The sequence below is a fragment of the Gasterosteus aculeatus genome, chromosome 16 (assembly GCF_964276395.1).
Source record: "Gasterosteus aculeatus chromosome 16, fGasAcu3.hap1.1, whole genome shotgun sequence".
In the NCBI taxonomy this organism is placed as follows: Eukaryota; Metazoa; Chordata; class Actinopteri; order Perciformes; family Gasterosteidae; genus Gasterosteus; species Gasterosteus aculeatus.
This window is the reverse complement of record NC_135704.1, coordinates 18,142,380-18,154,958: the sequence shown is the minus strand read 5'-3', so window position 1 is coordinate 18,154,958 and position 12,579 is coordinate 18,142,380. Positions and strand designations below refer to the sequence as shown.

General features: G+C 51.1%; 1 protein-coding gene across 5 annotated transcripts in view; it reads left to right on the top strand.

Moving 5' to 3' along the window:
* kalrna (kalirin RhoGEF kinase a) overlaps window positions 1–12,579 on the top strand; it is a 72,365-nt gene that overhangs the window by 21,057 nt on the left and 38,729 nt on the right. For 3 of the 5 annotated variants that reach the window (XM_078090612.1, XM_040200841.2, XM_078090610.1), the window contains exons 8-18: window positions 94–216; window positions 1,579–1,710; window positions 2,053–2,244; window positions 3,217–3,348; window positions 4,915–5,013; window positions 5,154–5,285; window positions 6,544–6,666; window positions 9,643–9,834; window positions 10,075–10,244; window positions 10,752–10,926; window positions 11,820–12,078. In XM_078090612.1, the coding sequence (XP_077946738.1) occupies window positions 94–216; window positions 1,579–1,710; window positions 2,053–2,244; window positions 3,217–3,348; window positions 4,915–5,013; window positions 5,154–5,285; window positions 6,544–6,666; window positions 9,643–9,834; window positions 10,075–10,244; window positions 10,752–10,926; window positions 11,820–12,078 (1,729 nt within the window). The remainder of the gene's footprint in view (window positions 1–93; window positions 217–1,578; window positions 1,711–2,052; window positions 2,245–3,216; window positions 3,349–4,914; window positions 5,014–5,153; window positions 5,286–6,543; window positions 6,667–9,642; window positions 9,835–10,074; window positions 10,245–10,751; window positions 10,927–11,819; window positions 12,079–12,579) is intronic. The other 2 variants (XM_040200843.2, XM_078090611.1) reach the window with 1 other exon arrangement.

The following is a 12,579-nucleotide window of genomic DNA, read 5'->3' as shown; positions in this document are numbered from 1 at the left end:
CGCATTTTACTGTTCAATCCACCCTGCTCCAAATGCATGGAAGGCATCATAAGGAACACCTTCTAAAAGTCCTCCACCCTCTCTTTGTGCCAGGTGGCCAGTCTGCTGGATAAGCTTCACTCCACCAGGCAGCATCTCCATCAGATGTGGCACGTCAGGAAGCTGAAGTTGGACCAGTGCTTCCAGCTGCGTCTGTTCGAACAGGACGCCGAGAAGGTGAGCGGCGGCGGAGATCGATGTCACCGATGACCTCGTGCAGACCAAACGCGTCGCCGTGAAAGTTCCAGACAGCGTTTCGCTTCTGTGTTTCCGTGAAGGTCTCCAGAAAGCCGCTAATGAACGACTTAGCCCGCTCACCTGAGCAGAGGACCACAGTCATCCAGCCATCCCTTTACACGAGGCAATGCTGGCATTCCATTTGTCTTCATCACAGCAGCCTGCTGAGCAGTCACATAGATACTACATATAGATGGGAAGAGGTGGCTGTACATTACAGGTGTTTGCATCCTCTGCAACCATTTTACCTCACGACAAACACCGGTGTACGGATGACTGAGGCCGCAGGCAGCTGCACCTCGGATGAATACCGATGCGTCGCCATCACGCCCGAAGCCCCGCCTCCGCACAGGGCTGCATGCGTTGTGGATCGGATTGCAGTTTGTACAACACACACACACACACACAAACAGAGACGGGCGTCGGCTGAGTTGGTGGCTCGTTCCACTCAGACATCCGCATGCAGGAGCGGTAAATATTTACTGCGAGGCAAACCCGAGAAAGGCCGCGGGGGGGGGGGGGGGGGGGGGAAGGGGGGCGGGGGAACATCAGACCTGACCAGGTGATTTAGTTTCAGCGGGAAATCGCAGCGTGGAGGGAAAGCGGTTGCCGCGGTGACCGCAGAGTTCCATCTGCCTGCGGGGAATTGATTCCTGACGGAAGAAGCGCGCGTGGCGGTTGTCCCTCCCTCCCCGGGCGTTACGCCGGTCCGCTCGGAAGGATGAAAGGCGGCGAGAGACGTGTGCTTTTTTTTAAAGTGGCAACCAGACGACTTTTCAAGCCGCCCTCTTCCTGTTTGGTTGCACCGTGCTTGTGCTGTAGATCCAAACGTTCATGGTGCCGTTATTCTGCAGACGTCACATTCTGTAATCAACCTTTACTCCATAATGAGAAGTTTAAGCCCCCCAAAAAAAATGTTTATTGCCACTTAAAAGGAATATTACTTTGTGTGTTTACAGCCTGGGAGAAGTTTATGTCACAGTATCTCTCAGTTATGGCCACGTTTCACTCGCCAACTGCACACTGCCGACACACACAATTAGTCATGGCGGCTGCCTGAATGGTGCTCGACAAAATGCTACGAACGTCACGACAATCCACTTCAAACACATCGTGCAAAAGTTTACATAAAAAAAAACTGGAATAAACAGTTTTAGGTGCTGCAAGTGGTGTCGGGATGCACATCCATGCACCGAAAGCTATGAAACATTTAACAGTCTCATATTTTAGTTTTTAAATTCTGATTCAATGCAATACAAGAAACGCGCGTGCGCTTGTTTGTGTGTGTTTGTCTGTTTGCAGATGTTCGACTGGATCCGTCACAACAAGGAGGTGTTCCTGCAGAGCCACACGGAGATCGGCCGAGGGTACCAGCACGCCGTGGAGCTGCAGACTCAGCACAACCACTTTGCCATGAACTCCATGGTAGCTACTGTAATGTCATCACAGCCTAATTCTCACATTACATCACATCAGAGCACCAAATGAAAGAACCTTTGTTTATTAATCATTGTCCTGCAAATATGAGTTCTGATTTGTATTATTATTATTCAGTGGCACGTATTCTATGCAGTATCTTTTGTGCTATTTTTTTAATTGTATTCTCACAGTTTTTATATTAAATGCTTAAATTCTTATTGGCGAAGCATGTATGAAAAGTGCTGTGAGAATAATAGTAATATTAATACTTATAATACTATAATATAAAGCATGATACCACACATATCCGTCTGTTTATTGGTTCATGTTTTTTCTTTTCGCCCCTCTTCTGCCCAGAATGCCTACGTGAACATCAACAGAATCATGTCGGTGGCGAGCCGCCTGGCGGAGGCCGGCCACTACGCCTCCACGCAGATAAAACAGATCTCCACTCAGCTGGACCTGGACTGGAAAGGTTTCGCCGCCGCGCTGGACGAGCGCTCCACCATCCTCGCCATGTCGTCCGTCTTTCACCAGAAGGCCGAGCAGGTGAGCTCATACCTGGTGGGGGTTTCATTCGAGGAAACGCTGGATTGGTAACTGTCCAACCTGGGAATGTCTCTGCAGCAGCGGCATGTGCAGAATGCAGAATGTAAATGGGGCATTTTTAGCGTCTGATTACATTTAGCGGATCAAACCGGTCCGCTGCTGATTCTGGGAAGGTTGACATGGCGACAGATGGGCCTTGTTAGATTCCTGCTGGGCCCTTGACATTAGCTACAAGTGAACATTTGGAGAGAGCCCCCCCCGATGAAAGCCCAAGGGAGGGCGAGGGACGGGAACAGAGACAGCGCTGGCTGGAATTGAGACTCAGCCCAATTAGAAACAGAGAGAACAAGCAGCACGAGGTGGGAAAGGAGACTCGCTCAATGCTCCTTCCATGTGCTGATGGGATTTTGCAGCCAAAAGTCAAAGGTCACTGAAATCTCACTGAAATGCATGACTCAACAATTCTTACGCTAGTCATAAAGATACATTTATATTCTTGTTTACACCAGACATCGTTAGTGAAATCATTAGAGTCGTATCGAGCTGCAAAGCTTCAGAAATAATGTCAACATCCAAATTATAAGTAAAATTAATATCTTCTAATGATCCACCCGGGATGCATAGAATAACTTCTTTATCACAAAATATTTTCTGCCCATAACCTCTGCATGTTTCTACATTAGTTTAGTATGAATCAGTGCAGACACACCTTAAAAATCAAAGAATCCCCAAACGTGTCACTCTTTTTGCATGAGGGATGTTGAAGACAGGTGACTGACACACACACACACACACACACACACACACACACACACACACGCTCCACTCAGTACGACAGGATGGACGACAGTGATACTGCGAGAACGTGTAGAAGCGTTACAGATGTGCGATGTGAGACATTCTGCGGGATCCATCCTCACGTGATTGCACGCCGTGCGAGACTTCCTGTGTGTGTGTGTGTGTGTCCCTCAGTTCCTGTCGGAGGTGGAGGCCTGGTGCAAAGTCTGCAATGAGGGGGGGCTGCCGTCCGAGATGCAGGAGCTGGAGATCGCCATCCACCGCCACCAGAGCCTGTACGAGCAGGTCACGCAGGCTTACACCGAGGTAAATGGGCCACACTGACCCTGCGTTACGCTGGACGTTGCACTGTGGGCCTTGTTACCGCTGTTCTCGGTCCCGATGCTTTCCGCTCACAGCCAACGTCCCCGTCAACGGCAGCAGCTTGTGTCTCTGGCGTAACGATGTGGAAGCCGGTGTCTCTGCCTGGTGTGTGTGTGTGTGTGTGTGTGTGTGTGTGTGTGTGGAGCGTTTGTTTCATCGCTGGTTCAAAAGAACAAAGTCCCAGTTGCCGCTCCTCATCCTCATCCTCCTCATCCTCCTCATCCTCATCCTCCTCATCCTCCTCATCCTCATCCTCCTCATCCTCCTCGTCCTCATCCTCCTCATCCTCCTCGTCCTCCTCGTCCTCCTCGTCCTCATCCTCCTCATCCTCCTCGTCCTCATCCTCCTCATCCTCCTCGTCCTCCTCCTCCTCATCCTCATCCTCCTCATCCTCATCCTCCTCGTCCTCCTCGTCCTCCTCCTCCTCCTCCTCGCCCTCCTTCTCCTCGTCCTCGTCCTCCTCGTCCTCGTCCTCCTCCTCCTCCTCCTCGTCCTCATCCTCCTCCTCCTCGTCCTCGTCCTCGTCCTCGTCCTCCTCCTCGTCCTCATCCTCCTCCTCCTCGTCCTCCTCCTCCTCGTCCTCGTCCTCCTCCTCGTCCTCCTCCTCCTCGTCCTCCTCCTCGTCCTCCTCGTCCTCCTCCTCATCCTCGTCCTCGTCCTCGTCCTCATCCTTGTCCTCGTCCTCCTCCTCATCCTCCTCGTTCTCCTCCTCCTCATCCTCATCCTCCTCGTCCTCCTTCTCCTCGTCCTCCTCCTCGTCCTCCTCCTCGTCCTCATCCTCATCCTCGTCCTCCTTCTCCTCGTCCTCCTCCTCGTCCTCATCCTCATCCTCCTCCTCGTCCTCCTCCTCATCCTCATCCTCATCCTCCTCGTCCTCCTTCTCCTCGTCCTCCTCCTCGTCCTCCTCCTCGTCCTCATCCTCATCCTCGTCCTCCTTCTCCTCGTCCTCCTCCTCGTCCTCATCCTCATCCTCCTCATCCTCCTCCTCCTCGTCCTCCTCCTCGTCCTCGTCCTCCTCCTCGTCCTCGTCCTCCTCCTCCGCGAGGCAGCAGCCTGCAGCGGACCTCGGGTTTGAATCGGCATTGTTCTGTACTCTGAAGGTCGTCTCCTCGTGTGAATCCTCTGATTCTCCTGCTGATCAGCTGCTCAGGAGACACGGGACGTCGTAGACGTACGTGAGGCGGGACGCTGCTTCTTCTGCTGCCTCTTTGTATCACAAGCGTCCTGAAAGGTTTAAGATGCTCGTTTCCATAAACAAACACGGGCCGTAACCGTATCCTGAAAGTCACTATTGGCTTCATGATAACGGTCGGATGCAAAGCAAGTAGCGCCTTTCAGCGGCGGGGGCGGGTCTTAAGAGGTCGGCGTGATGCATGACAGGACGCAGAGGGGACGTGCAGGAAGGATGTTTGTCCGTGTGTCACGTAGCAGTGAGCGGTAAGAAGAGGAATGTCCGTTTGCATCTGGGAGCAGATGTGACGTGTGAGTCTGACCCGTCTGTGTGTCCAGGTCAGCCAGGACGGTAAAGCCCTCCTGGACGTCCTGCAGAGGCCTCTGGGTCCCGGCAACTCCGAGTCGCTGACGGCCACGGCCAACTACTCCAAAGCGGTGAGTGCTCATGTTGCGGATGCAGCTTAAAGGGTCTATTTTGCCGTTTCACACGCATGAAATAACCACGATGAGCACTCGTATGACGTCGGAGGAGTTTATAGATGATCACATACTCTGCGTTTTGTGTCTTTTCCCAGGTTCACTGCATCCTGGACGTGGTTCACGAGGTTCTCCACCATCAGCGGCGTCTGGAGAACATCTGGCAGCATCGAAAGGTCCGACTGCACCAGAGGCTGCAGCTGTGTGTGTTCCAGCAGGATGTGCAGCAGGTACACACACACACACACACACACACGCACCACCACGCCTTCATTCATCTCCCGTCTCTTAAGCTAAATGTTTGGAATGTGAGAGGAATTCCAGAGATAAGACGCTGAGCGCGGACCCTCCTTCACGCTCCCGGTTTACACAACCAGCCCACCGCGGTTCTGGAAAGGTTCTGGAAACATTCGGGAGCTCAAATGAAACGTCACTACGTTCTATGAGGGATGTTTTTAACCCGCAGAGTCCTTAATGCGATCGGGGCTCCGACAGTAATGCAGTCGGAATGACGAATGCCCCCCCCCCTCCCCCTCCCCCTCCCCCTCCCCCTGCACGGATGGAACCTCTGGGAGCTCAGTGAAGACTTTTCTTTTCCAAAATGACGGACCGTTCAATAACAACTACCGCCTCCCCAACCGGGCCCTTTTCAGGGGCTTAACTTGTCCCTCAGACGTAACTCAGACCCTGATCATCGCAGTGGGAACCCCCCGAGTTCCTCACGGCGCTCCTTGTCCCCGGGGAAAGTCGCTGCGGTCTACAAGGGGCTTTGAATCAATACATGGGACTTCTTCTTCTGTAGCCGCGGGAGGTCAGGAGGACACACACACACACACACACACACGCCATAACAAGCGCACATGGAATTGATTAAACACGGGTCGACTGTGACCGGAGTCACTGCGTGTGTGAGAGAGAGAGAGAGGGAGGGAATCCTGGCATCGGCTGGACTACAAAGATGGAGGCCGAGCAAAGACTTCTGAGTGACCCCCGGAGAGAGCGGCGAGGAGGTGGGACCCACCCAGAGAAAAATAGCGAGTGGAGGCGAGATCGTATCAGAAGGTTTTAAATCTAGTGAAAAGCCTGGAGGAGAATCACATTGGGCGCGCGGCACTCCAGCCGCGGGCAGCGCGCTCCGGCTTGTGCGCGTTGACTCGCGACCTTTCCGCGACCTCCAGGTGGACTGACGTCATGAACGACGTCGCGGCTCCTCCGAGGCCCAGAGAAGTGCTCCGAGGGGGCTGGTGGTGGGAAACGGGCTTTGGCTCAAGCTAAAAGCACCGACGGCACCGAGCATAAGAAGCCCACGACAAACACCAACGATCCATTGACGAATTTTAGATATAAGTTACGGAGCCAAGTGTCTGCCAAGAATCACCGCGCGCAAAGCGAAGGTTTCATCTGTCGCTGCTGACCCCTGCGCTCGCTGTCACCCACGGGGGGGGGCTGTAGTGGCGTTGGTGACGTTGGTCCTCTCTTCTCGTGCAGGTGATGGACTGGATAGAAAACCACGGCGAGGCTTTCCTCAGCAAACACACCGGGGTGGGCAAGTCCCTTCACCGCGCCCGCGCCCTGCAGAAGAGACACGACGACTTTGAGGACGTCGCTCAGGTGAGTCTCCTTCGTCCGTCTGTTTGTGGTTTGATTGTTGGTGTGATGATCATTTCTGCCGGCAGAGGCAGAAGCGCACCATGACCCCCCCGTGGTGTTCGTGTTAGGATTCAAATCGGCCTCTTATCGTTCCGGGTTTGGTGCATTTAGCTTTAGCACGTTTTGTAAAATACAAATGTTGCTCTTCGGCCTCGTTGCCGGATTGAGATTATTCCAGCAAAAATAAATAATGCCTTTCGCCGTTGTTGATTCATGTTCCTCCTCCTGGCCTCCTATTTACAGTACCGACGTGACGCAGAAGAGCTCCCCTCCTTCCACGCTCATCTCTATAAGTTACTCGTTTGTTTCGATCAAATGTTTATTCGCTCGCCTTGCAAACATCTGTAAGTGATCTTCTTTGATTAATCCCAAATCCTTCCAAACCAGCGTGCCCGGTAGGCGTCAGGAAGCGGGGCGACCGGCCTCCCCGTACGTGACCATTTATGGTCACCAGGCTTTCCAGAAGGATCCGCAGAAGATGTTATCCATTCCTGAATTATTCCAGCGTTCCCGTCTGTCACGTAGGAGACGCCGGAGCTGCGCTCATAAGAGGTGGAAACAAAACAGAGGAACATGTGGAAGCTCTCGGTACAGATTTAGAAAAATAAGAAATGTCGGCTTTTGTGCTTCGATCATCGATATAGAAGTAGAAGGTACTTATACGCAGTCCGTGTATTTCACAAAATAACCTCACTCCTCCGGTCCGAAGCACACTTCAAATCATCACAACTCTCCCTTTAAACCGCCGTGTGCACTATGCGGCCTTATGGGAGCACGCAGAGATATAAGGGTTCATACGCAGGGGCCTTGAGAGGCCTTGAGGGGCCTTGAGGGTCCTTGAGAAGTCCCTCGTCGTCCTTCTGAGTGCGTCCTGCTTGTTGGAAGAAAAGGATAATGTGGTTTGTGCTTAGTGAAGGCTGGGTAGTGGGTTGAGTGTTAATACCATGAAGAGCATGTATCTGTGTAACGGGCTGTTTAACATCTGGATAAGGATTGACCTTCATGACCTGCTGGGTCAGCGTTTATTGGGTCACTCTCGCTCTTCTGCTTGCTCTCCCTCACCAGCAGGCTCATCGGTTCGGGGTGTTTTGCTGGTAAAACTCTCTACTAAGCGCTAAACGTAACACGAATACATTAAGCACACGTTTAGAGATTACCCACGATGCACCATTGACATGCTACGAACACAGAGACGTGCTCGGACTTATTTTGTTTGGGCGGGTTTACGTCTCGTCTTAAAGTCCTCTTCTCCTCATTAGTGGTTATTTTTAGCTCCACTCGGTTAGAGTGGAGCTAAAAATAATGAGTTGCTTCTTCATTAGACCGAAGCGACATCAAACAGAAAGACTGCAGCTCTTTTATTCTCATTAAAGTCTGGAAAGGAGGCTGACGGCTTCATTGATCCACTTCAAACATGGGGAGTCGACAGGGGGGTTCCTGATGGGGAGGGGTGCACGAGGACCGCTTTAATAGTCCCTTTAGAGCTACACCAGCTCCTCTTCAGCTCCTCATCATTTCCTCACCATCTCCTCACCAGCTCCTCTCCAGCTCCTCACCATCTCCTCACCAGCTCCTCTCTAGCTCCTCATCATCTCCTCTCCAGCTCCTCTCCAGCTCCTCATCATCTCCTCTCCAGCTTCTCATCATCTCCTCTCCAGCTCCTCATCATCTCCTCTATAGCTCCTCTCTAGCGCCTCTTCAGCTCCTCTTCAGCTCCTCTCCAGCTCCTCTCCAGCTCCTCTCTAGCTCCTCACCAGCTCCTCACCATCTCCTCACCAGCTCCTCTCCAGCTCCTCATCATCTCCTCACCAGCTCCTCTCCAGCTCCTCACCATCTCCTCACCAGCTCCTCTCTAGCTCCTCATCATCTCCTCTCCAGCTCCTCTCCAGCTCCTCATCATCTCCTCTCCAGCTTCTCATCATCTCCTCTCCAGCTCCTCATCATCTCCTCTATAGCTCCTCTCTAGCGCCTCTTCAGCTCTTCACCAGCTCCTCTCTAGCTCCTCTTCAGCTCCTCTCCAGCTCCTCTCCAGCTCCTCTCTAGCTCCTCACCAGCTCCTCACCATCTCCTCACCAGCTCCTCTCCAGCTCCTCATCATCTCCTCTCCAGCTCCTCATCATCTCCTCTCCAGCTTCTCATCAGCTCCTCTCCAGCTCCTCACCATCTCCTCTCTAGCTCCTCACCAGCTCCTCTCCAGCTCCTCTCCAGCTCCTCTCTAGCTCTTCTCCAGCTCCTCCAAGTCCTCCAAGAAGCACACCTTCACATTGAAGAAGAGGATTTACACGTGTTATGAATTGTTATGATCCCTCGCTGGTTCATGTGTTGAAAGGTTTGGTCTCGCTGCGTCGGGATGATTCCGCTTGTTTTAATCCTCACGCTGAACCGCAGCAAAGACTCATATTTCTCTCGTAAATTATAATCTTTATCTTCTCACTAATCCCTCTAAGTGTGAAATATCCAGAATGTAAGCGTTCGCATTTTTTAATAATTGGGATCATAACGCAACTTTTTTCTCAGTCTAGCAGCAAACCCACATGTGATGCATGGAGACATTTCAGAGATAATCTCTCATGTTTAGCAGAATAGACTCTAATCCATTTTCACAGCTGAAACTCGCAGACAGGATTTATTTTGTGGTGAAGATAAAGTTAGAAATATAAAACCTCTGTTGATTAAAATATGATAGTATATCATTCAAATGAGAGACCATAGAATAGTATTCTGCTTAATGATCAACCTTTGCAAATAAAAAAAATGACAAATTCTGACCGTCCTTTTTTGTGGTAAAGAGTGAAGATGATGAAGATTAAAAAACGTGTTGAATCTGAAGGACAGATGTTGATACCTGGTTGATGGTGTTGCTGTTGAGGAAGATTGCAATGATGATGATGGTGATGATGATGATGATGAAGGTGCCCCTCTCCCCCCCCCGCTCAGAACACGTACACTAATGCAGACAAGCTGCTGGAGGCCGCCGAGCAGCTGGCTCAGACGGGCGAGTGCGACCCCGAGGAGATCTACAAGGCGGCCCGGCACCTGGAAGTCCGAATCCAGGACTTTGTCCGCCGGGTGGAACACAGGAAGCTGCTGCTCGACATGTCCGTGTCCTTCCACACACACACCAAGGAGGTGGGGCGCACACACACACACGCCCAGACATCCTGCTGCCTCAGAGTTCCGTCTAATTGAATTATTAATCAAAACTTTCTGCTAATTATGTGTTTGAGTTCCAAAAGGACATACCGCCACAATTTGTGGAGTTCTTTTCGTGTCGTTTTCTACATCCAGTCATTTAAGACCTTGTGCTCATTGGGAGAGTCCCCGCTTCTAGTGACGCGTCTCCGTGTGTGTCCGTCCCCGTGTGTCCAGCTGTGGTCGTGGATGGAGGAGCTGCAGAAGCAGCTGTTGGACGAAGTGTGCTGCGACTCGGTGGACTCGGTGCAGACTCTGATCCAGCAGTTCCAGCAGCAGCAGACGGCCACGCTGGAGGCAACGCTCAACGTGATTAAAGAGGGAGAGGAATTGATACAGCAGCTCAGGTAATAATTCCATTCCCATAGAAATGGTGTTCCGAGAGGGAAGGATGTTAATATTCATAATGTTATTAAGCACAGAGATGGATTAATGCAACAGCTCAGGTAATAATATTTAGACTTAAAATGTCATTAAAAAGTAATTTTCATTCAGCCACTCAAGGAAGACAGATTACCATATTAAGTACGGATTAATGTGTTTGTAATCATTTTTTGTTTGCTATTTTTAAAGGACAATACAATAATAATAGTTGTGAGGGAAAGAACTTCAGTCGAAGTGTGAATGCGGATCCACGTCTGCATTAACATTAACCATTTAAAAGTAAATTATGAAGAGAACAATATTGTTGGGGTAAAGGCAAGAGAATGAAACGAAATCACATGACAGCCTTTAAAACCGGGGAAAAGAGATATTATGGATAAAAACAAGCGCTCCTTACGGCGAGGGAGGGCTTGTGTTCGGGGCCCTTTTTGCTGCATCGTCTCCATCCGTCTCTCTTCCTCTATCCACAGAGATGCAGCCATGTCGACCAATAAGACACCTCACTGCAGTTCCATCGCACACATCCAGGGGGTGCTGCAGCAGCTGGACGAGGCCCAGGGCCAGATGGAGGAACTCTTCCACGAACGCAAAATCAAGCTGGACATCTTCCTCCAGCTCCGCATTTTCGAGCAGTACACCATAGAGGTGAGAGGGCGTGAGCGTGTGTCGGTTTCGATACCCCGGTGGACTCACGCGGGTTCTGGGAGCCCATTGGGATCTGCTGCGGAGTACCGCAGAGCTCCGCTTTAGGTCCCCAGTTGTTCTTCTTTTGCTCGAGCAGATGATCAAACCTTTTTTTGCAGCAAATTACTGTTGAACTTTTGGTTGAAATATTTCACTCTAACACACAAACCTAGAAAAGATGCTTAACATGCTTTTGATTATTTTTAATGAGGCCACCAATGAAGCACAGAAAATGTGTTTGCAGTCAGCGCCACGGTCTAGGAATTTTATACAAAATTCAAACAAGCTATCCATCGTCAAACCACTTATCCTGCTCACGGGGTCGCGGGGGGCTGGAGTCCATCCCAGCCAACTTCAGGCGATAGACGGGGTTCACCCTGGGGTGGTCGCCAGCCAATCGCAGGGCCACACAGAGACCAACGACCATTCACACTCACATTCACACACCTACGGGCAATTTAGAGTCCCCAATCAACCTGATCCCCAGAGCATGTATTTGGACTGTGGGAGGAAGCCGGAGAACCCAGAGAGAACCCACGCAGACACGGGGAGAACATGCAGACTCCACACCACTGGGCGGAGTGGAACCCAGGACCTTCTTGCTGTGACCAGTGACAGTGCAAACCACCGTGCCGCCTCAAACGAGCTATCGTCTCAGACAATTATTCCTAGTTGGAACGTTGTTGGGATTTAAACCCTAAATATTAGAGTATTGTGATAAGCTCACAGAACAACCCGATGAGGAGCTCTCGCCCAAAAGGTTGTACCTGACTTACTCATTTTCTTGTAAAAACGTGCAAATTAAGCAGCCGCTGATGAGAGCTAATTAAAGCCAGAAACTTCCACCCCTGCAGGTCACGGCGGAGTTGGACGCCTGGAACGAGGATCTGTCTCGTCAGCTGAGCGACACCGGCCGATCGGGCAGCGGCTCGGGCAGCGGCTCGGGCAGCGGCGGAGGCGGAGCCTCGTCGGCCGGCGCGGAGGACATCGGCCTGGCAGAGCAGCGGCTGAAGCGCCACGCCGAGAGGAAGGCGGCCATGAACAACATGACCTACGAAGTGATGCAGCAGGGTCAAGACCTGCACCAGTACATCATGGAGGTCCAGGCCTCAGGTAGAACACACACACACACACACACACATACAGCGGCTGCTCTTTGAGTTTAATACTTGATACAGAAGATACTACTTATATATACTGTATATATTAAAAGGCAAAATTACCATTTCAATCTGTGTAAATGTATACATTGAGTACAGCATTGCTGGCGTCACAATCATGATAATAATACAAGAAGCAGTCTATTGCATTTACATTTATAGGTCATCATGCTTCTTCCTCTCATCGAAACATCTGAACCGAGAAGTGACGCATTTCATGTTCATTTCCACTTAGAATATTGATTCCATCAAAGGAAAGCGAGCTCACACAATTACATTGTGTACACTAAGTGGTCAAACCGCTTTTCCATTTGGATTCCTTTGGCTTTCCTGGGATCCACATCTGGATTTACAGCTGTGCTCTGAGCAGCGAGGAGGAGAGGGAGCCCCGAGGCTTTGGCAGTACCGTGAAAATTAAAGCACAAAGAGAAGCGTGTTGGGAGGGACGGGGAGA